Source organism: Sitophilus oryzae, unplaced genomic scaffold, assembly GCF_002938485.1.
Source record: "Sitophilus oryzae breed Bouriz unplaced genomic scaffold, Soryzae_2.0 scaffold_801_pilon_pilon, whole genome shotgun sequence".
NCBI classification, from domain to species: domain Eukaryota; kingdom Metazoa; phylum Arthropoda; class Insecta; order Coleoptera; family Curculionidae; genus Sitophilus; species Sitophilus oryzae.
In genome coordinates, this window is record NW_022147419.1 from 2,650,799 (window position 1) to 2,676,888 (window position 26,090).

The 26,090-nt window shown below is 31.0% G+C and overlaps 2 protein-coding genes across 3 annotated transcripts in view; one reads left to right on the plus strand and one right to left on the minus strand.

Moving 5' to 3' along the window:
• Nucleotides 1-8,630, plus strand: part of LOC115888567 (SH3 domain-containing protein C23A1.17-like) — a 316,006-nt gene extending 307,376 nt beyond the window's left edge. For both annotated transcript variants that reach the window (XM_030908326.1, XM_030908327.1), the window contains 2 exons: nt 4,246-4,488; nt 6,466-8,630. In XM_030908326.1, the coding sequence (XP_030764186.1) occupies nt 4,246-4,488; nt 6,466-6,771 (549 nt within the window). In that variant the 3' untranslated portion in view covers nt 6,772-8,630. The remainder of the gene's footprint in view (nt 1-4,245; nt 4,489-6,465) is intronic.
• Nucleotides 8,631-21,213: 12,583 nt separating this feature from the next.
• LOC115888568 overlaps nt 21,214-26,090 on the minus strand; it is a 39,044-nt gene continuing 34,167 nt past the window's right edge. The window contains exons 18-19 of the mRNA XM_030908329.1: nt 24,033-24,319; nt 21,214-21,516 (exon numbers count right to left, since the gene is read on the minus strand). Coding sequence (XP_030764189.1) covers nt 24,075-24,319 — 245 coding nt within the window. The 3' untranslated portion in view covers nt 21,214-21,516; nt 24,033-24,074. The remainder of the gene's footprint in view (nt 21,517-24,032; nt 24,320-26,090) is intronic.

Below are 26,090 nucleotides of genomic sequence, written 5' to 3' on the forward strand. Positions count from 1 at the left end.
AAGACAGTGACTGTTAGAAGTGATTTAATTTTTTATGTATTTATGTACATCATACAATCTATGGTAATCGCAAAACAATTTCCGATGCACTTGATCAACTTTGAGCGACAAGCGATGACGACAGCGCTGCCAGATTGTGATGGATTTATGAGATGAATCTTAATTTAAAATTGACAAACAACATATTTATTATATAATTTTTTAAAGAGTTTTACGTTTTATTTTTAATTTAATATCTAATATTTTAGTGATTAATTGATTCATTTGTTTTATAGCTTATTTTACTTATTACATATTGGCAAAAACTAGTCCATTATGAAGATTATTATAAGCGTTATTATGGGTTATTTATTTATTGATGTACACTGAGCCGTACCGAACGCGCCTCACGCGCCACATTATTCGCTATTTTGTTTATTTTGGCCCCTAAAGGTACGCGCACACTGACCAGGGCCGCACGCGCCGCATCAACCGAAGAAATAATATTGTTTGTGTTACTTTCAATGTAGTAGGGGTAAAAAGAAACAAAATAGCGAATAATGCGGCGCGTTCGGTACGGCTCAGTGTGCGCGACAAGAAAAAAAAGTGCGATTCGTGCGGCTCTGGTCAATGTGCGCGTACCTTAATACATCCCTATTTGCCAATCAAATTTCTCATCAGTCGCTTCCGGAGTCCTGTCTGCGGTGATAAGCGTGTTTTTTTTTAATATTTCTCGACAATAAATAACAACGAACAAGAAATAATTATGAGCTCCTCACTAATAGAAGAAGAAATCACGAGAAAGAATCGAAAGTTATAGGTTCACAATATTGACAAATATCCACATTATTTCCATATTTAATTGAGGATGAACTAAAAATTGTGATTTCCGATGATTGTTTTTCTGATGATTGTTTCCTGTGATTGTTTTTCCGATGACGTGCATTGGAAAATGTTTTGCGATTACAATCCCTTGTAGATTGTATGGAAGTTAAAGAAAATCTTTGATTTTTCTCGGTCGTAAGTCCTAAGAAATTTCTTCAAGTGTTTTAGACTGTTCGGAGGATTCCTATTCCAGGTTACGGACGGAGTCTTCCAGGTTCTTGAGTTCTGCTTTAAAGTTTATTTTTATCTACCTTTATTTCCTCTCTTTCATTTTACTCATTTCCGTCTTTTTCTTTCATTTCTCTTGCTTTTACTCTTTCTGTGACTTTTTTAAGTTCTGGTGATACGAGAGCTAGCAACGTCGGGAAAACAAGTATTTTAAGAAATCTGGCTCTTTGGTATATCTGGTGATAATAATAATTCTGGTGATTCAAAAAAAAACAAATATTTAATACTTTACTATCAGAATATAAACGAAAAGAAAATAAAAAAGTTTTATACCCTGAGCCGGTCTCGACTCCTCGCTTCATAGGCGAAACCTTTTCGCGCCGAGCTATGGAGACGCGCTCGGTTTATATTCAATACTAGAATTTAAAGGACTAATAAAAAATATAGGATCTTTCAATGAGCAATAGTGAATGCGCAACGTTTACCGGCAGCCAGACGGCCCGCACGCTGTTCCCGAGACAATAGTAAAAGATATACCAAAGAGCCAGATTTCTTAAAATACTTGTTTTCCCGACGTTCTCTCGTATCACCAGAACTAAAAAAGTCTTTGTTTGATTTATATTCGATACTAGAATTTAACGGGCTAAATAAAAAAAATAGGATCTTCCAATGCGCAGTAGTGAACGCAACGTGTATCAGCAGCCAGACGGCCCGCATGCTGTTCCAAAGAGCATAGTAAAAAAAATATGTCAAAAAGCCAGCTTTCTTAAAATACTTTCTCGAAAACGTTGCTAGCTCTTAGCCCACGGCCACACAGAAAGCGTTTTTTGCGTTTTTAGCGTGAAGCGTCTTTAGCGACTATAACAAAATAACAGGATTATATAGGAGTGGCCACACCAAAAGCGTGTAGCGTTCGGCGTGTCTCGCAAAAAACGCAAATGAAAACAAATCAGTTTGTTTTCTGTAGCGTCTTTAGCGTTTTTTATGAGACCCCGTCATAGGCGGACGTTATATTTAATAATACAATAAAAATAAATTAAATAGTATGCATTTTTTTTCCATTTTAGGGTATTATCTAAAAATATTTTTATAAAGAACATCTACTGTTTAGGAAGATTCTATTAAATTCAAAAATTTGAAGGAAATGTTTGAAAAAGTGTAGTTTGAAATGTTGAAAAAGTAATAAATTAAAGGAATATTTTCTTACGCGTAAAAAATAGTTTTTTTATGCGTAAAGTGTTTTTTTTTTCTGCGTAAAAAAGGTTTTTTTAACAGAAACAATAAGTTTTTGACGCGTAAAAAATAGTTTTTTACGTGTAACAAATTGGTTTTTACAAGTAAAAAATATTTTTTTTTGCGCAACAAAAGGTTTTTTACCAGAAATAATAAGTTTTTGACGCGTAAAAAAATAATTTTTTACGTGTAACAAATAGTTTTTTACACGTAAAAATTTTTTTTTTTGGGTAAAAAGTTTTTTACCAGAAACAATAAGTTTTTGACGCGTAAAAATTATTTTTTTACGTGTATCAAATAGTTTTTACACGTAAAAAATATTTTTTTTTCGTAAGAAAGGTTTTCTGCCAGAAAAAATAAGTTTTTGACGCGTAAAAAAGAGTTTTTTACGTGTAACAAATATATTTTTAAACGTAACAAATAGTTGTATACGCCTAAAAATAGTTTTCTACCAGTAACAAATAGTTTTATTCGCGTAAAAATAGTTTTTTACGTGTAACAATTTTTTTTGCGCGTAATAATTTGATTCACTTTTACAAAATTTGTATTAAAATATCAATATTTTTGATAAACACGTGGACTGCTCACAAATACACGTCGCGTCACTCAACACACAACGAACTCGTGTGTCAGGGCCGTCTCACTAGCTCGTATGTCACGGCCTTGAATTTTTACTCCCAGCGCGCGTAAAGAAGTTTCACTCCAAAATGTCTAATAAATCATGTCCTAAAATTGCATTACCAACTAGAGATATTTACTATTCTATTATACAGGGTGTCTCAGATTTTAATCGGGAAAATTTAATAGACGATAGAACTTGCAAAAATAAAACAAAAAGTTCATATCAACTTGTAAGATTTAAAGCTTCTTTTTCGAGATACAGGGTGTTAAAGTTACTTAAAAAAGAAAAAAAAATAAGATGTTTGAAAAACTACTTAATCGATTTTGATATAACTTGACCCGTTTATAATACTTACTATGGGACTTAATTTGATGTAATTAGATTTAAGTTTAATGGCCAGGGGCGGCGGTGGGGCATCACTGTTAAATTATTTTAAAGGAAAAAATAGGCACGCCACTGCTTTTTTAGAAGTTTAATATTATTTTTGGATCTAGTAATTAAAAATATAATTTTTTGTCCCCTGACTTTTTTGTCTATCTTGCTTACTTCTTGCGAAAAAAAAAATTCTAATTGGTAATTAATATTATAATAGGGTTCTAATGGTACCCTGTATCTCGAAAAGGAAGCTTCAAATGTTACAAGTTGATATGAACTTTTTGTTTTATTTTTGCAAGTTCTATCGTCTATTAAATTTTCCCGATTAAAATCTGAGACACCCTGTATAATTATAATTACTTATTATATTATATTATAATTATAACAAGTACTAACCACAACACTACAACATAAAAAAACTATACACATATAAACTAAAATTCGTAAAATAAATGGCATAAAATAAAATAATAATTATTATTTTTACACACCACTGGCACTAGGAGTAGTTTGTGTTCGTCTCCGAATATATGCCCCGGCCCGTCCACAATTCAATCCCAGCATCTTTTATCTTCGTCTCTTCAACGCTAACTGTGCTGATCTCGCCTATCTCTTTCTCACAGGATTGATTGTTGGACGGGCCGGGAATCCACGAGCTTGCGACGTTACTAATTGACATATTGATAGAAACTGCAGACCTGCCGCGTCTTTTGCGTGTTTTTAATGGACACAAACCGAAAAAAGCGCTTAGAACGGTAAAATCGCAAAAACCGCTTGAGACGCAAAAAACGCAAAACGCTAAAAACGCTTTCTGTGTGGCCGTGGGCTTAGACTATGACTATGAGGCACAAATGATATAATAATTTTTATTATCGTTACTTTGGCTACGTGCTGACATGCAATTTTTAGTCGCCAGACTATTTAGTTGCAATAGTATTTTAATATTCCTATTGTTTATAATACATACTTCGTTTTCTTTCTAGGCGGCACCCGCTACATTATCACCCAAAACAGCAACAGCTCCCAAACCAAGAACAATCACCAGCGCACCGCCTAAACCAAGAGTACCACTGAGTAAAACAATCACCAAGAGTGCCGACGTAGAGAAACAGAACAAAGAAAGCGCGAACAAGATTACCGCATCTCGTACCACTACCACGACCAAGACCACAAGCAGTTCATTGGCTAGTAGAACAACCACCACAGCTAAGAAAACTGAAACTAAGGTAAGCTTAAGTTACTAATGGGATGAAATTGTGGAGGGGATTGTAATTGTTTGTTAATTTAAATAGTTACTTAAGCATCTACCTAAAATATATTTTAGTTTCTCTCTCTCCCGTTATCTACCTCTCGCTTCCACTCCTTCTCCTTCCACTCCCCTCTCTTCATCAACGTACTGGGTGTTGCAATTTCTGTGTTATTATATACCAAGTTCTACTACACAGTATGCAGGGTATCCCAGGCTTTTGCAGGTATGCAGGTTATCGCAGGCAATAGAAGTTTCTAGACTACAAAACTTACCAAACTACAATATCTAGATCGGAGATTTTTTGCACATTATTGTTTCACAAAGAGATCTATCGATTAAAAATATTTTCAACATGGCGGCACTTCCGGAAATACCGGAAGTTGACAACAACTTTCTTATTTTAAATAGGTGCCCCAATTTTTTATTACATACTTAAATTCTCTGTAAAATTTTATGAATTTTGATATTAAACACTCTATATCTTATATAACATTAACCGTTTTTGAGAAACAAAAATTTTTAAAATTTTTGGACCAAAAAAACTAAAATTTAAAGATTACCACAGCTACTGTGACATAAAGAGAAGATCTATCTGTTTCAAAAATTAAATTGTTTGAATGTCATATAATAATGACGGCAGCTGTCATGGAATTGAGAGATTAAAAAATTATCATAAATCATTTTTTTCAAATGAAAACCCGCTTTTTTTATTTCACTAGTAAAAAGGCTTTTAAAATTCGTTACTTTTTGACTATACATGTTCCTATACCTAAAATAAATAGTTTTTAAGTTATTTAAGATTTAGTTTCAAACGTCGCAAAAAATCGCGTATATTTTCTTGATTTTAACCAGTTGCAGTAGCCTATGACTTTGAACGTCAAGTAATGTAAAACAATAGATCTGGCCCTGTAATACGTGACACTTTGTTCAAAAAGCAGTATGTTATCGATTCATCATTTCCAAGTCAACTTTGCGCTGTTTAGATATCACTAAAGAGCGAAAATACGAGATCTTTTTTTGATAACTACATTTTTTAAACTCTTAAGAAGCCAGTATTTATAATATAGGAAATTCAAATAATTCGTTTTCTGACAAATGGAAATAAATTGTCTGACAGTTTGACACTTAATGTCAAAGAATGTAGAAGAAGATAGATAAAATCAAGACAAATATACGTTTTCAAACTAAATCTTAAATAATTTAAAAACGATTTATAGGACCATATATAGCTAAAAAGTAACGAATTGAAAAACCTTTTCATTAGTGAAGTAAAAAGTGGGTTTCCATTTGAAAAAAAAATGATTTATGATAATTTTTAATCGCTCAATTCCATGACAGCTACCGCCATTATTATAAGACATTTGAACAAATTAATTTTTGAAGTAGATAGCCACATGACCTCTCTTAAACAGTCACAGTGGCTGTAGTAATCAGTAAATTTGACTTTTACAGCGCTTTCACCGTCGTGTTTTTTCAAGATAGCCGTCGGACGGAGCATATGCGCCCATGTGAAATTAGTCATATAAACTCATGGTACTTGCTCGAAGTTGCGGACGCTCCGCTCCATCTGAAAGGGCTGTTAGGCTATACACATTTTTTTGAATGGTAGTTTTTTTCGTCCAAAAATTTTAAATATTTTTTTTTCAAAAACGGATAATGTTGGATATAGAGTGTTTAACATCAATATTCATAGAATTTAACAGAGAATTGAAGTATGTAATAAAAATGGGGGCACCCATTTAAAATAAGAAAGTTGTTGTCAACTTCCGGTATTTTCGGAAGTGCCGCCATATTGAAAATATTCTTAGTCGATAGATATCATTGTGAAACAATGATGTGCAAAAAATCTTCGATCTAGATATTGTAGTTCCCTAGAAACTTCTAATGCACGCTCAGTTTGCGACACCCTGTATATTCAATGGTTCAAACGTAAATTGTTTTTTTTTCTGTTCAGCCTCTGACGAGACGGCCTATCCCACCCAAAACCACCACCTCCACTACGAAAACGACGTCACCCCGAAAACCAGGTGACGTCAAGCCTCCCGCCGCCACCAAAACAAAGACCACCAAAGTAGAAAAACCGAAAGAGAACGGCATCGCTCCGACCAGCGTGACCACCGAGGAAATCAAAGAGATCACCGTGGTCAGCAATAACGTGACCGCCGAATCGGAAGACCTGCTAAAAGACAACTCGCCGCTGGACAACAAACTGTTGACCGGCGCAAGTAACCCCTTCATAGAAGCCACGCCGGCGGATTGAAAACCCCGTAACCCTATCAAGGTTCGATAAGTATCCGCTCAGGTACTTGTCCGAGAACAATTTTTACCAAATTTTCTCGTTTTCTACGACCTGTTGTACGGTACGGGAAACCGAACTCTACTGTTTCGGTAGCATTTTATTTTATACATATATATAAAAAAGATTTTTTTCTAGAGCTGTGTTAATTTTTAAATCTGTCGGTTAAGGCGGTGCGGGCCTAACCGTAGTTTTTTATATAATTGTTAAGATTTAACTTATTAACGAAAGGATAGGTAATGGATACGGTTTTCTGGATAAGAATGCAGTCTAAGACAAACTTGTAAACCCTTAGATTTATTAAATAGAAAGAATTTAAAAGATTTTTATTAATGTCAGTGTCGTTAAAGCGATTTGACAGAATTCATTTATACATATTTGAAGTTCCTAGATATGGTATAGTACTGCTATTATAGTCTGTACAAACATCATTCAACGTAACGTCATCATTATCTAATCAATAAGAGATCAGAAAATTTCGGGTACGTTCCGAAATAATTAATTGAGTGCGTTCCGATTTCATGAATTTAAATTTCAACAAAGGGATTTGAATTTTATTTGACAGCGTAGGCAATTTTTAATTTTGACACTGATCAATATCCTTCAATAGGATCAAACCAATATAAGTGAAGTTACATTTACTAAAAATAATCATCAGTATTGTTGAAATTGCCTTAATGTCATTCATAACTTATTTAAACTTTTTTTCACACACACGTAAAAGAGGGAGTAATTAAGGGAGTAAGAAATTAAACGATGGTTTGTATAGACTATCCCTACATTTTGAGACGATTAGAAACGTGAAATTTAAAAGTTTGTACATTTATATTATATTTACAAGCAATACATTCTTTGAAAAGGCTTTTGACTAGCAAGCTACGTTAAACAAGTTTATTAGACAAAATTTATTGTCAAAATATAATTTTTTGAAACTAAACAGTTCAACAATATACACCATTTTGACTCAAAACTAGTGGGCAAACCAATTGCAATTCAAAAGTCCCTAAATATACAATTACTGTATATATTTAGGGACTTTTGGAAACTAAATTAGCCGTACTTTTTGGATCTAATGACTTTTAACATGTTCATACGATCGAAAAAAAAATGGCGTCAGAGTTAGCTTGTAATAATCTATCGTCAATTCCAAGCCAAAACTAGTTTCTATATACTCAGCTGTTTCTTTAAAATGAATGTTATCTTACTAATCTTTCATAAAATCTTATAGAAAAAGAATTATTTTTCTATTTGTCTATCTTTATATTTCTGACGATTTACGAGACAGAACTCTGTAGAGCGCATTCTTATCCTGGACACCCTGTATATGATGTAGGCTTAGTTTAAAATTACACCAAGGCTATAATAACACATCTATATTTGAAAAAAAATCAATAAAAATATTTACCATTTCAAATAGATTGATGAAATATATGGTCAAAAAAATTAATTTTTGTGTAAATGTTTTTCTTTGTGTTTCCAAAAGGGTGTGTTGTCACGTGTCGACAGTGAGGCCAACAAAAAAAAAGAGTGATGGTACTTAAATATATTTGTCTCTATGAGTTAATTTAATTGACTTAATATTATCAACCTGTGTTTTTTTTATGAAATAGTACATTATACAATGGATAATATATTTTATAAGTGGTAGTTTGGCAGATATACGGTATATACAGGGTGACGATGACAAATGGGGATTCCAGTCATTTGTCGTTGTTACCTGGGTATATTTTTTTTAACTAAGTTTTACAAGTTGCTGATATATACATATATTAGTATTAACATGAAAAAAAGTCCTACGAAAGAGAAAAAATGTTAAAAAAAATTATATAATCCTAAGTTAAGCTTCTTTTTTTACTGCTTAGGTGTGCTGATGTGATTGCTATGCACTCTTCTGTATATATTATTCGAAAAAAAGCAAAAAGAAAGGTTATATTCCTAAAGTTTTTTTGATATAAGTGGGTGCTAAAATTTTTATTAGCATTTTTTATAATAATAATAATCATAGTTAAACAATTAATGATTACATGTTGCAACATTTGTTAACCTGATATATTTATGTATGCTATTATACCCTTTTCACAATATTTTTTTAACATTATTATTCGAAGCTAATATGATTTATATATATATAAATGTAGGAATTATTCCCCTTTACTTAATTGTATACTTCACATTTTTTACGTAAGATTTTGTTTTATGTTGAAAATTTTATTATTGATCTACCTTTAGTTTGCTATTTTATTTATTGTGAATTATTATTTCAAAACAATATAAACACCTTTAAAACAAGAAGACGTTGTTTTTTTCTATACATTTTCATGTCACTTCCTTACAACTATAACTTCCATTCAACTATAGTAAGTACAAATATACCGTATGATCGAAAAAAGAACAGCGTCCGCGATGGCTAAGAAATGAAGATCGCTGTCATTTTATATGAAAATTTATATACCAGCTGGACGCCCTTTTTTTTTCCGATCATACGGTATACAGGGTTGTTCACCACATACGACACGGGGTATTGTAGCTAAACGATTATATTTTTACAAATTTCAAGTTTTGGATTCGATGGACTATTAGAGGTACAATTTAAAAATAATTTTACAAGATACAGAGTGTCCCAAATAAGTAAAAAATATCAAAGTTGTATTTTTTAAATGGAACACCCTGTATATTATTACATTTTTAGTTTCTACGATTAAAATAAAGGTAAATTTGATTAAGGTTTATTATACTTAAACCTTACCGTTTTTGAAATAATTTCAATTTTGTGAAATTGCAGTAAAAATTTTAAAGCTTCATTTCTCCAAGGGTATCAATGTTTTTAATACTAAATATTTAATGAAGTTTATTTATTGATCATTTATTGTGTTGCAATAATAAAAATAATACAATATCAATATATCCATGGAATATTGACATTTTAGATTGTTTTTAAAGCAACAAATGTACAGGCTAGTAATATTATCGTTTTTAGCAAAACGATAATATTACTAGCCCATTTGTATGCAAAAAGAAAACTATTTAAATATTTATAAAAGAGTATACCATTAATTACATATAACACCATTATTTCCGCCCATATACTAATTAATTACATACTTAATTGTGTTCGTTAATAAATTATTATAAATAAATGTGGATTTGAGTCAGAAATCAATATAATAATAAGTTATCAAAATTAAAGTCTCTGTTGTTATAAATAAGCATTTATTAAACAATGAAATATCATTTTTAAGGTGTTACTTTTTATCACACTGTCTAATGCCCATACAAAATTCAGTTTTTTAGTATTTGGAGCAATTATTATTAATCAACGCAGTCAGTTAATGTAGTTTGAATACTGGAATCATATTAGAGAACAACGGCATACGGTCGAGTCGGCCTACAAACACGTAAACGTTTACGTACGCATGCGCATTTCTGATATTTCTTATTTTTTATACATGTAAAAGATTCTTTACGTCTACGTATACGTGTCAGCAGCGGCCGACTCGACCGTATGCCGTTGTTCTCTATTAATTGGTCCTCTTTAACAAATATTAAAACAGTTTTTTTTTATTTTTTAATGAAATAAACGAATTATATCGACAAAATTAGTATCTGTACTCTTTAAAAATTTGGTACATCCTTAAAAATAATCTAAAATGTTAATATTCCATGGGTATATTGATAAATAAGTTCTAAATTACAAGAAAATGCATTTTCTACGGAAACTTAAAGAGATAGGTAAAAAATGGTATAATATAATTTGATAGACAATTAAATTGTGCATCTGATTCTCGTAAAATATACAGGGTGTTCCATTTAAATTAAACAAGTTATAGCCGTTTGAAACTAATAATTATTTAAAATAAATTTTTAGACACTCTGTATAAGGTACTATTATTTTTATTATTGCAACAGAATAACTGATCAATAAATAAACTTCATTAAATATTTAGTATTAAAAACATTGATACCCTTGGAGAAATGAAGCTTTAAAATTTTTACTGCAATTTCACAAAATTGAAAATATTTCAAAAACGGTAAGGTTTAAGTATAATAAACCTTAATCAAATTTACCTTTATTTTAATCGTAGAAACTAAAAATGTAATAATATACAGGGTGTCCCATTTAAAAAAATACAACTTTGATATTTTTTACTTATTTGGGACACTCTGTATCTTGTAAAATTATTTTTAAATTGTACCTCTAATAGTCCTTCATCGAACCCAAAACTTACAATTTGTAAAAATCTCATCGTTTAGCTACAATACTCCGTGTCGTATGTGGTGAAGAACCCTGTATATGTATATCTCTGGAAGTAGGTATAAAACCATAATATCGTTGATTAAAGGTATATACGGGTAAAAAATGTCTATACCTATATATTTTTTTGGAGATATATACAAGGTGTTTTAAAAAACGTGTAATCTCTCGTGGGGAGATTCCTCATGTAAAAATAAGATTTATTATAATTTTCTTCCAATTAGTGATTCGAATGAAATTTTGAGGTTAAAAGTTACTATAAGTGCTACATATTTTAATAAGATTTTAACGCTAAAAAAGTGTTGATAAATTAATCAGAGACGTGCATATGGGTTATCACTGTAATATTTTTCAAAAAAAAAACTTGTGCGCCACTGGCTTTTATTCTTTTGATATCAAAATTGTGTGTGCCGTTTAATGCCAATTAAAAGTTACCTCTTGATATTTTGTCGAATTCGGCCTCCTTGATGAGATAAGCACAATTTTATCAATCACAATTAATAAAATTAATAAATTATATATTTTACCTAATTTATTATTAAATATTATTACTATTAGTCCAACCTACAGTAATTTCAAATGAAAAAATAATGGTATTTAAGGTAACAAAAAACTTAATTTTAAAATTTTTTAATATCCTGTAACTCTAAAACTATGCATTTTCATACCCATATGTTTATAGGAACTTTTTTTCATATTTTTTGATGAGGAATCAATGCGTGCTTATTTAAAACTTTCGCAAGTTATTGATACTAAAATTTTTTAAAGGTTGCTATTAGACCTGGATCAAGGCAAATTAATAAAATTTCGTTTATCTCATCAAGGAAGCCGAAATCGACAAAATATCAAGAGAACTTTTAATCGGTATTAAACTGCTTACACTATGTCGCTAACAAGAGGAAAATAAGTCAGTGGCGTACATAAATTTTTTCCAGTGATAACACCAAAGAGTAGATAAGACAAGAGACGACAGTGAACAAAGAAGTCGAATTTCGCGAGAGAGACGCAGATATATTAAAATTTAAAAGTCCGATCAAGTCCCATTTTGTCTGTTGCCAAGTATATTTCTTTGAAAAATAAACAAGATTTTCTGAAAATAAATTAATAATATAAGAAGGATATAAGTAACGTATGTTAATACGGAAATGTAAATTTTTAGTTTAGGTTGGTTTAGGTTCTTTTTTCGCAATGTACTGATAATATCAAAGAAACATTATTTTTACATGAGGAATCTCCGTGCGGGAGATGGCACATGTTTTTTGAGACACCCTGTATAAGAGCAAAGAGGTATACATAATACTAAAAAATTCGCATGCAGTTTTTGCTAAAAGTTGAAATATCATGGATTTGTACAAGGAGTGAGGATAACAGCCAGAAGATAAAGGTAGGTATTATTTTTATTAAAAAATACTGTCTATTCCTGAACAACTTGTTATGTTGTTTAGTATTAAAATACATTATTTTTGTGTTAATTAAATGACTTTCTATTAGCTCATGATTAGACAGTATTTCTAATATATTTTGGTTCAATAAAGCTCATGAATTTTTAATTATTGTTTATTAACAAATTAATTTTTAATAACAATAGCAATATGAAAAGTATGTTAAAATCCAAGATGCTGATGGACATGCCTGATGTCTATGTTGAGATAAATAAATCTTCTCGCTACCCTTCTGGAACGTCTTGGTTCTGTAAGAAAAATACAAAGAAATAGTTAATTATATACGTTCACTAACAAACCTTGATTAAAATCTATTCTATAACTTTAATTTAATTAGTGAAGTGCAGAGAGAAATATAAGTGAAGTAATAAGGTACAGAAATTATTATAAGATATACAGAAATTTTCGAAACAGTTTTTTTAATATTAGTACAAGGAAAAACATGATTACGTTAGCTGTATTTGTAATTAAGAAATATTTTAATTATAATATTTAAAAAAGTGTGAAAAACTGAAATGAAAAATTAAAATTCTTTACATAGGCAACTATATATACATGTTAAGTGTTTTTATAGTTGCCTAAAATCAAATATAATTTAAATTCTGTGTACTTTTAGTTGCCTATATTAAAGTAAATTATGCGCCAAAATGTTTTATTTGAAATTAATTCTATAATGCTTCTATTTACATATTTTACAAAATACAATAATATTACGTTGTTCAATTTAAAAAATACACCTATTAGATTCTGCGTAAAATTCCATAACTTTTTTATTTATAATATTACATACCTAAAATTAACAGTTTTTGTAATAGGTGTTTAAATTTGTTTGAAGAAATAATGATAAAAAATTCTCAGCGGTGCCATTGTTTCGGAAGTTGGAGTACCAACATTTGGTAGGAGAGTTTTATAGAGATTAAAAAAACGATTTATGTAAAAATGTAAAAAAAAGATTTATGTAAAGATATTTTAGTTCAATGATACAGGGTGTTCAAAATATATTTACCAATTTCAACTACTTACAATAAAAAAATCTGGATTTTTTTAAATGATACACCCTATATATATATATTATTTTTTTCTTATAGATTATACAAAACTCTTCAACTTTTATTAAGTATGTCATATAGCTAGTTTTAAAAGTTTGTATTGTTCCAACTTGTTCTTATTTTGCCCATAATGTTAATACAATTACCCTATAACATCATAGTTCTTTCGTACATTTACTTATTTGTAGTTTATATTATTTATATTTTTAGTATTAAACTTGCAGAAGTAAAATTCAACGTTAGAAAAATCATTTGTATCTTATTTTGTGCCACAGAATATTTTTTTTGTTTTAAGTCTTTCTGGACAATAATATCAATCACTTCAAATTGTATTGCATGGATTTGCGTTTATATTACAAAAAAATAAGATGTTAGTTTTTAACATAATCTACCCTAGGTTTGCCGGTTCTAAAAGTACCAAATTTTATTACACTGCATTTTTAAAATCTTTGAAAAAATGACAGGATCATATATGATTCCTTTATTTCGACATAAAATATCAATTTATTGCTCTATACACACATATTATGATCTATTAAAATAATAATTATAGTGCTTAGGGTGTCGCAACTTACTGTATATTTCCTGTGATACCAGACTTTAAAATAGTCTGCTACTTTTGTGTCGTCCATTATCAACTCTATATCTTTGATTTTTCCCTGTTTTAATGTACATTTCCAAAAAAATTGAAAAGAAAAATATCAAGGATCTAAAATGAAAAGAAAAATATCAATAAATAATATATTAGAGAAACCAGAGAGTTTAGGAGATACAAGGTAAGTTAACGAAATGCTTACCTACTTTTTGTAAGTCCATCGCTTCACAACTGCCTCTCATCTTCAAATTCTTGCAAGAAGGAACATCCAACATAGTTTTAACCTGAAATATTAAATAAACATTAGTATTTTTGAAGAGTTTAATAATATACTCATATAAAATCTTAAGAAAAGGTAAAAATAAGAGGTTAAAAAGAGGTAAAAAATTAATATAAAGTAATTTAAAATTAAAAATAAGAGGTAAAAAATAATATAAAGTAATTATTGTTGTTCTCACCGTAGCTAGTAACTATTTCAAAAACCAAAATAATTTGGCAGCTGCTACTAATATCTTAAAATTTATCTTCTACTCCTATCCCATGCCCATATATTTATTTCTTTTTTCCATTTTCCAAGATTTTCTTGGCTTTATGGTGAAAGAAGATATAATTGGATTCAGATTTCCGATAAATATTCCCTAGAAGTTTGATACAAAAAAGAAAAAAGTATTAGTATTGATATAATGACTACAAAAATATAAATATAATTATAAATTATTATTTTGTCTTATAATAATAATTATTATGGTTTACCAAAATAACTCACAAATTTGTCACATATTTATACGTTTTTTTTTTCATAAAATTTCTTACTTAGACATGCAATATATTTCATTTGTATGTTAAGTTTCGATGCAGATGATTTTTTCTAAAAAATAAAAAAAGACATATTTAAAAATCTAGAAAATTATGGAGCTGTAAGAAGATACTTTCTTACCTGTAGTCATCATTAACAGATTGTTCACAACAAACACTATGGTGTAGCCTCCCTCACATATTTAGATAATCTCTTTGTAGTTAGGCCCATTGTTGTATATTGCTGGCTATGCGAGCTCAAGTTATCCCTGCTTATTTCCTAATATCATGGTCTTCTAGGTCTCTTAATTCCTTGTGTGTACCATACTGTAATTTTTCTGGCCCATTGTTGTCCGTCCTTGCCAGGTATCCTGCCTATTGTCACTTGAGGGATTTGAGGGTCTTTTGTCCTACCCACTCTATTCTTTTATTGTCTCTCTTGATTATTCCCAGCATATTTCGTTCCATTAACCGTTGTGCGACCTGCAGTTTCCTTATAATGTCCGTTTTAATTTTCCAGGTTTTGCTTGCCTAGGGCACGACTGGTAGTACATATTGGTCGAATGTTTTCTTCTTTAGATAAAGTGGCATTCTGGATTTGAATATGATTGAGTTTCTTCCATAAGTACTCCATGCTAACTTAATTCTTCTGTTGATTTCTAGTGGTAGAGATCGATCCCGAGCTCTGTATTAGTTGTCCCAAATATATTTAATCTTCTACCATTTCTAGTGTTGTGCTATTTATCAGAATGTCTTTTCTGTCTACTAGTTCGTTGTACATTACTTTAGTTTGTGTTTGTAGAAGATATATTAATTTTGAGACCTACTTTACTGCTGGCTGTATTTAGTTCGTTAATTTGGGCTTGCAGTTCTTCAGGACTATGTCATCAGCAAATCTTAGATTGTTAAGATATTCCCCATCAATTTTTAATCCTTTATTGGTCCAGTCCAGTTGACGGAAGATTTCTTCTAGTGTTGCTGTAAACAGCTTTGGGGATATCGCGTCTCCCTGTCTTACCTGTAATATATATCACTATATATTTTTTAAACTCAATATTTTTTTTCACACTTAAAATCTGTCTGATATCTTCACAGCACTCAACACAAACCTCCCAAAAATTCCACATATAGCGCCCTGAAAAAAAGGATATGCAACAACCAATCCACAATACCTACAGTGCAGCTCATACAGAGAACGTTAGTCCCTGAAGAGCTGGAAGCTGAAAAAATTGAAACTTGGAATCCTCATTATCCTAGCACCCTCGATTCAACATTACATATATTAGAATAGGATGATTATTCTATTAAATTTTGTTTAAAATTACAGAAAATACTAATACTAATAGTGACCTAGAAAGTCATAAAAATCTCCACTACATAACTTAAAAAACTTGATTCCTTTTTTCTGGGGTCTAGAATTATTTCTGAACTTGAATTGGAAATATAAAAATAAATTTAGAAAATTTAGACCATTTGTATTAAACATTTTTAGTTATCGAAATGCTAGATATTGACATGCGTTTACGCTAAAATAGTAATAATTAAATAAAAGTGAGTTAAAAAAAATAAAAAGTTAAAGAAAATTACCTACACCTACATGTTTAATTTAAGAAAATTAAAATAACTGTTAGGGATTTTCTAGATTTTAATTTGACTTAGATAATATGAACAGAGCTATAAGAACATCAAATACATTCTTAAGAAAAACCGATAGACATAACAACCCAATAAAAAGACCAATAGACTTAACAACCCAATGGACCTCTGTGCTTTCGAGAGGAAAGCATGTTCTTTGCTTCTGTGAGGAGCCTCCACAGAGGACGTTAGCCCCTGCGAAGTCAACCCAACGTGCTTCTGTGAGGACGCTCATACAGGGGACTTTAGCCCCGGTAGAGGTCAACTCAACACTCAGCTTCGCTTCTGTGAGGGGCCCCACAGGTGACTTTAGCTCCTGCAGGACCGCGCTCACGCCATCTCCGGGAAAATAAACGAACAACCAAATAAACCAGGAAAAATTTTAAAATAACTTACGTTTTTTGCAGATCACTCCCCACGATGTGCATCCCTTGTACAAAAAATATACGCTCACTAACCTGAAACAACAAAAAACAATACGTTAGTTGAAAATAATAAAAAAAGAAATAAATCTTATAACATACCTGATTTTATCTCGTTCCATGCTCTCCATCCTACTGTCCTTTTCCAGAAAATCTTCGTTCCAGACCTGCACCAATCGTCGTGCCTCCTCAGAAACAGCCTTAAGGACAAGAGTACCTTAAGGCAACAGTTAGTGAAGAAGGTATTACGACTGAGACCTTGCACATCGGACATCTCAAGGCCACAAAAATTATAGATTTACTACGATAGGTAACAAGAAAGATTTAAGGTGTCTTTAACGAGATAAATCAAAAGAGAATTCTAGAGATTGAATAATAATAAATGAGGAAAATATGAGTTAATGTTATTTTCAACGAGAATTTAATTTACTCGAAAATATAACTAATGATGTGCAAAATGCATTAGTTTCAAATTATCAAATTTAAGTTTTATTATATTAAACACGAACAAAATTAAAAATATTTTGAATGGTTTTAGTATAAACGTACAAGTTTATTAAGAAACATGATACCTCACACCTTGTTTTAAATGTAAATGGAATAATTAGAGAATAATTAAAAAAAAATAGTAAAATATGATGATAGAAAAAATAATATTTAATCCTATAACCAATGCCCCACAGAAAACTATTACAGAGACTGGAATAGCGTGGTTATTGTCTGAAATTTAGTTTAAAATTACAGAAAATAAAAATTATGTCCCCTAGAATTTTTTGAAAATAACCTAATCCCAAATAATGCTAAAAAGAGAACACTAAAACAATGGAAGACTTGGAATCTCCATTGCCTTAGCACTCTCGATTCAACATTACAGATACTAGAATAGAGTGATTAAATTTAGTTTAAAATTACAGAAAATAAAAATTATGTCCCCTAGAATTTTTTGAAAATAACCTAATCCCAAATAATGCTAAAAAGAGAACACTAAAAAAATGGAAGACTTGGAATCTCCATTGCCTTAGCACTCTCGATTCAACATTACAGAGACTAGAATAGAGTGATTAAATTTAGTTTAAAATTACAGAAAATAAAAATTATGTCCCCTAGAATTTTTTGAAAAGAACCTAATCCCAAATAACGCTAAAAAGAGAACACTAAAACAATGGAAGACTTGGAATCTCCATTGCCTTAGCACTCTCAATTCAACATTACAGAGACTAGAATAGAGCGATTAAATTTAGTTTAAAATTACAGAAAATAAAAATGACATCCCCTTTAAGATTTTTAAAAAGAATCTAATCCTAAATAACACTAAATAGAAAACACCAAAATAAGAAAGGCTGTGAACCTCAATTACCTTAGCACTTCCCATTCAACACTACCGAGACTAGATAAAAATATAAAAAATAATAATCTTTGTTTGTTGAATTGAAGATCCGATTTCCTGGCACACATTTCATTAAACTTTGAGTAAAAAAATGTTTTTTAATAATAAATTAAACAGAGTAAAAGTCAAATTGGTTTTAAATTATTTTGAGAAATAGACACCTCAAAAAAAAATTAAAGATATTATTTCTTGTGATTTTTACAAACGACAAGAAATACATAGGATTATATATGATTCCAATCAAAGAAAGTATGAACGAAAATAAAAAGTGTGACCTTAAAATGCTGTGAAAAGCCTTAGAACAGCCCCAGAACCACGAACCGACGCGATCGTTATAATTATGCTTTAGAAATGGTTCTTCTACATTTCCTCTTCATCTGCATACTGAAACAACGATAAAAAGAAGATCAGTAAAGATGCCCGCGTCCAGAAAGTTCAAATAAATTTAACTCACCTCCATTCCACATCCTTTTACCGGCGATTCCTGCTACACGGCGTAAAAAGCAGTGTCGTCACACCGCGGGGGCAGAAGGACGCCCCTGGTTCCTCAGGAACTAAGGACGGTCCCTGGGGAATCCCATTTAACGTGTCATCAGGATCAACAGAACCTGGAAATACTTTTTAGTAGCAGGACATCTGACATGCAGACCGACTAAATTCACAAATAACACGCGCTGCGTACACGATCATAGTTCTGGAAAGATAGAAATATTTCTGAATTAGATTTATGGAAAAGAACTGGACAGGTGTGTGTTCAGACTTACCTCACTAACACTGACACTAGGCTGAATATGCTGGACTACGGCCCATCCCACCATTCCGATTAGACGTCAAGAAGGATGTCCCTCCCCCTCAGTGTTGGCTGTCCATCGCAGGGTAAATTTTATATTTTGAAAGAGCTCTATCGCTTTGACATGAGATTATTAGGAAAATTAGTTTAGATAAGATAGAGGGTTATGCAAACCAGTTTAGATACAGCAATAGAGCAGAGAAAAATGAAAGCAAAATTTAAAAAAGAAATGGTCCCTTATTCCAATCTCTTACAACAGTGAAAAGAAAACCCTAAAATAACGCCAGACTGCAACCGGCGCTATTTTAGCATTATCAATTCATTCATCTCAAAGACCAGTAAATTTAATAAAAATTATTATAAGTTTGATTTGAAATTATATAACAATATAGAGAATAAAACAGTTTAAATTAGAGTGAATTTACTTAATTTATACGTGAACGGGAATACTAAAACAAGAAGGCTGTTACTCTTCGAATCGTAATAGTATCATCCATTCACAAGAGACCACGTAAAAAGATTATTTTAAACAAAAATTATGTTTTTTACTGTGAACTCAATTTTTATGAGAGAAAATCTAATCCCAAATAACGCTAAAAAGAAAACACTAGAACAGTGAAAGACTTGGAATCTCCACTGCCTTAGCACTCTCGATTCAACATTACAGAGACCAGAATAGGGTGATTAAATTTAGTTTAAAATTACAGAAAGTCAAAATTATATTCTTCAGAATTTTTAGTGCGAACCTAATCCCAAACAACGCTAAAAAGAAAACACTAGAACAATGAAAGACTTGGAATCTCCATTGCCTTAGCACTCTCGATTCAACGTTAGAGACCAGACTAGCACTAAACAGTAAAATAAGAAAAGATGTGTACCTCCATTACCTTAGCACTCTCCATTCAGCACTACCGAGACTTGATAAAAATAAAAAACATGAATTTTTGTTACAATAATACTTAGCAAAATGAGTGGTTTATTGAAGATCCGATTTCCTGGCACATATGCCGTTACAGTTTTAGAAAAAATAGGTTTTAACGGTCATAACTCCAAGAAATAGAACCTTCTTAAACCGTTTAAATGGACAGGCCAAAACACCGGAGAGACCCAAAGGCACGGCGGGTGTTGTTCCAGTCAATTCGAACCTTTACGGAATCTTGGCCAAGCCTCGACCCTCCGATACCAGCTTGGTCCTCCATTCCTGAGGACATTTGTTCCTTGGAACCCTGGCCAGACCAAAAATCACCGGGCTACAGGGCGACCCAGCTCAAAAAGAATCAAATTAAGAATTTGACGGTGTCGTCGAGAAAAAACCATTCGACAACTGTTTCTATTTTTCGAGTAACGAGGCAACCCGGAAAACAAGTTTATATGCCTGCGTTTTTCAGTTTCGAGAGGAGAAGTAAAAATATAAAGACTTTTACTAGTAAAAGCTTTATATTGGTGGTTAACTAGCAAGGCGCTAGTACGACATCGGAGGCTGAGAATAACCACATAGTTTTATGACGTTCCGATCGGACAATTTAACGTAACGTCTTCTGCCACATTCCCCACACTCAAGGACCAGTGTTTACCTGCCCTTTCCGGTTCAAGAGTGCCAGATGAGCCCAACCCACTGCACCCCTTTACAAGCCTCCTAGTCCTCTAATTGAGCTGAGCCCCACTCCCCAAACACCCTTTACGTTTAGGACAACAACCCGGCCCCATGGGATAGCCTGCATAGCATGATATAAGCTTACGCCCGGTAATGGAGCGGTCGAATAACATACCCACTGGCAAACTACAACGCAACGAGCACCTGGGAACCCCGGCCTGCTACCGGGGCTGTAATAATATGAGAACGAATCCAGGGCGAAACAGTCCCAGGCCTCCGAGACTGGCCCCTCGCGACAGTCCCCACAGCCTACGGATTGCATCGCAACCACCCCGCAACGCTGCTTTTTTGTGTCTATCGATTTTAGAAAAATACGAGCACTAAAAAGTACTGGCATTCTGTTAAAGTGGCATTTATTTAATTTAATAATTATACCTTCAAATATAGAGATGAAAATCTCTGTTTTCATGGATAAAAGTCTATAAACATTTCTTATAGAGTTTTATTTGCGTTTGAGAAAAAGAGTGACACTTGTGATATTGAACCCAGACTAAGTAAAACGACGGATTAATCTAACACGAACTCAGCGGTCATGTCTTTAGAGCCTGATAGTAGAGACATTAAACCGCACGCTTACTAGCTGGGAGCGTTGGTGGATTTTCACGTGATAGCATTCCATGAGCCGTCTGCATGGGTAAAGTAAGTGTAGTTTGGTAATTACAATTGTGTGTCCCCATTCGATTGCGATCTGAAAAAAGAAAAAAGAAAAAACTTACAAAAAGACCCCAAACAACCCTCTGGCTTTTAATAATATATAATCTTGAATAATAATCAACGACTGGAGTTATTGAAAGTTAAAATAAAAAATATATGTAAAACAAAAAATGTTATCAGTATCTCAGTATTTGCGCTTCAATAAAACACCTAAGTTATACAGGGCGTTAAAGAGTGTAGGTCTTATCAACTTTTAATTACTCTATGTGACAGAGAAAACATGTTTATAGAGAAAAAAGTTTCCAAATTGACTGATATACATTAAAAAAATATTTATTTACAAATTGGTAGAAAAAAAAATATAGTAAAATATTATAAGTTAAGCTGTATTAAGTATAAGCTGCGTGGACCCCCTGTATACTGTATACTACCAAATAATTATTCTCAATTTAGAAACATGTGATTTAACTATGAAAAAATTAAATTTTCATAGTGTGAGCTGTTTTTGAAAAAGTGGGTGAATAATATTGTAATTTTGATTAAGACCCTATACACCTATGAACTCCAAAAAAAAATTAACCAAGAAATTAAAAAAAATATTTAATTAAAAATAATTTCAAAAATAAATATACATATATGTAAGCCAAAAAGCATAAAAAAATTAACATTACAATAAAGTAGCACTATTTTAAAAAAAATCCTACGAAATGATATCATTGAAATCAGCTAATATTTTTTTCTAAAAATGTATATACAAATATTATAAAAAAAACAATAAATATACACACATTTCTGTAAAGATTAGTAGTAAATACGAAAATTTAATAAAACACCAGTAAAATATTTCAAAATCTTCGTGTGATCTGTTTTTGAAAAAAGGAGTAAATAATATCTATTGTGATTTTGGTTCACCCTCTATACCTATGATCCTATGAATGCTAATAAAAATTGTTACCAAGAAGTTTAAATAACTATTTAATAAAAAATTATTTAAAAAATATATTATGTAGATGTCATTAAGAAATAGTATAATAAAAATAAAATTACAATAAAGTAGCCTGGAAAGTAGCATTATTTTAGGAAAATCTAATAAAATTATATCACTGAAAACAGCTAGCGATAGTTTTAAAAGTTTTTTCTTAGAAATTTCTATTCCAAATGTCCAAAAAAGAAATCAAAAATATATAAAATATATTTCTTTAGAAATTAGTAATGGACGATGAAGAAATAGTAAAATATCATTAAATATTTGAAAATCTTAGTGTGTCTGTTTTTGAAAGAATGGGTGAATAATATTGTTCTTTTGGTTCACTCTATATATCTATAGGTACTAAAAAAATTGTTACCAAGAAATTTCAATACCTATTTAATAAAAAAGTATTTAAAAAATAAATATAGATAGATAAAACAGATAAAAGTCATTAGAGACAGAGTGTAACAGAGTATAAATAAAATATTACAATAAAGTATCATTATTAAAAAAAAACAGCTGATAATATCCCTTAAAAATTTCTTGGCAAATATTAAAAAAAAATAAAAATATATACATATTTCTGTAGAGATTAGTAGTGGGTGAAAAGTTAGTAAAATATCAGTAAACTATTTGAAAATCTTGCCAGAAGCAACAAAAAGATATTATAGTTTATCAACCCCAAGCACATAGTCTCTAAAAAATAAATAAAATCAATGAATTAGCAAGCAAAATTTACTAGCTTCAGAAAAACTATCAAAACCAATAAACTCCCTGTATTAATTTTCTAAATGTTATTTTGTTTAAATGAATCTTTTGGTAAAAAAACAACATCTAATCTAATACATCTAACAAGTGCTTTTATAAAACGAATGCAAATATATTTAGAAAAAATACTATATAAGACTATAGAAAAATATTTCACAAACTTAAAAAACAAGGAACCAGTATTTTGGGTTTGGATCAGTTTCAAGAAAAAAATCAGCTGATTATTAATATAAATTTATAAATTTCACTAGTTATTCTTCATTAAATATTTCACTAATTAAAGCAGCTACAGGCAGATATGAGGCAGATGCAATTCTGTGTTTGACAGCTTTCTAAACTTTATTTAGATTATTTTATAAAAGATGTATAATACATAAGTATTCCCCTATTATATAATATCTTTAAGAAAAACCATATCAAATGCACTACTATTAGAAATATTCTTCAGAAAATTGAGTGATTATTATATATTCACTTTTATAAGAGACTTTTATTTCTAAAATACTCTATACATCAAGGTATCTAAGTCTAAAAATTATTTATTTTAATACATATACCTAGATATCCTTTACAACCATAAAAACAGCAACATTTAGAAAACTGTCAATCCACAACAAATTACATCTTTTTATAGCAAGCAGAAATTATAAAAAAGGCAAAACTTTTATACACTGCCCGATAAAATTTCGACCAATCGGAAAAGAAATGACGTTACATTCAGCCAATAGAATTTTCTTTCAAGCCAGCCGCTTTAAGAGGGTCCGATTTGTCGAAAAATATCAGGAAATTCGTAGGAAAATGGTCGTACTTACCATCTCTCGAGTCCAGCTGGGCCCTACCCGCGATTGTACCGATCAAAATGTGTAAAGGCGCACATTCACTCCCGGAGTGCAGCACGTCTGGATACAGCGCCCGAGCTCAGGTACGACCTGAGCTATATGACGTGTCCAGACCCATACCGATCCTTGGTCCATTCCATTCAAAGGCAGCCGGGTTTCTTTGCGACTTGAAGCTCTGTTGCTGTGTTGTTCGTCATCTCCTTCTTCACTGGCAGCGTGGTCCTTGGATATCCGTAACCCTGGATAATTTCTGGCGTAATCTGAAACAAGACAAAATATCTTTTAGTTACATAGTTCATACGTTAATAATTTTCTATATACAGAATTTCAAATAGATCTTCTAATTCTATATATACTATATACTAGTGCGTCGAGCATCTGTAGCTCCTAGAATAAAGAACTTGGGAAGTTTGTTTAAATCCAGACCTAATGTATGTACTAGGATGTATTCCAGGAAAATATTTTAACTTCTATAGGGTGGCTGAAAAAAGTGTGAGTGAATCGGGATGATTTTTTTTTAAATGGAAAACCCTATATATGTTATTGCATTTTTGGCTTCATTTCAGATCACTTTACATAACCCTCAGATATGAAAGAGAGTTTATGAGAGTTTCAGAGATATTAATAAATAAACAAAAAATAAATATTTTTTCAGCCTTTCCTAAAAACATATTAAAAATACAAGAACTGTCCTGAAATCAAAACTATATTAAGTATTTTCTTTAGATGCTCCGTACTTACTTTGCTATACATATGGTAATCGTAAATCATACAGGATGTTCAAAATTCTACGCCAACCTTTCTAAAATATAAAATATTTTTTTTTTTAATGAAACACCCTGTATATTATTTTTCAATAGATGCAGAATTAAAAAATGAACATTTTTTTTAATTAGATTATTTCAAAATTTTTAACGATTTTGCAGATATTCGCGGTTTTATATTTAATATGTCATTTTCCACAGTAAATTTTTATCAAAGCCACAAGCCGCAAGATTTTTCTCTCGTATTTTTCCGTTGAAAAGCCATATGAAATAATACTGCATGTATCTGGGAATTTTTAAAGAGGTTTGAAAAATAATTTTTTTTATTTATCTCGGAAATTATCGAAATATATTTACTCTCATATCTTAGGATTATAATATAGAATGTATAAAATGATCTGGAAGGAAGCCAAAAATGCAATAATATACAGAGTGTTCCATTTAAAAAAAAGCATCCCTATTCACTCTCACTTTTTTGAGCCACTCTATAGAAATTAAAATATTTTCCTGAAATACATCCTCGTACATATACATTAGGTTTGGACTTAAACGAAATTCGCAAGTTTTTTTTATTCTATGAGCTACAGAGATGTCCGACGCATTATTGCCGGACCCTGTACAAGACAAAAACATCTAGAAACATAAAAACCTAAGCAAAAAAATTTAGAAATAAATAAAATTAATGAATTAGCAAATAAAATTTACTATCTTCAGAAAAAAACTATCAATAACAATCAATTATACCTACAATATTAACTACTAATTATATTATTACCTTATACCGTTTGATCGAATAAAAACGGCGTCCAGTTAGCTTGGAAATGACGATCGATGGCATTTTTACATATAAAATGACAGCGATCTTCATTTCATAGCCATCGCTGACGCCGTTTTTATTCGATCATACGGTATTAAGTTTCTAAATGTTATTTAGTATAAATACAGGCAGATGTATTTTTTCTGTGTTTTACAGCTTCCTGTATAAACTCTATTTAAATTATTTTATAAAACACTAGCGTGTACCAGCGACTTCGTTCGCGTCGAATTAATCATTTGTAATGGTGATAATAAAGCAAAGCAAGCATTCCTATTAACATACAAACTGAATAAAATTTTCTCACATTTATGTCAGCATGAGAAAAAAACAATATGGCGATATTATTATATAACTTGGTAATATTTGAGAGGTAGTTTCATCTCGTTGGAATTTGACTTTCGATAAATCCGTTTGCCAAAAATAAGCTTTAAACGTCAAGTAGTTTAAGCA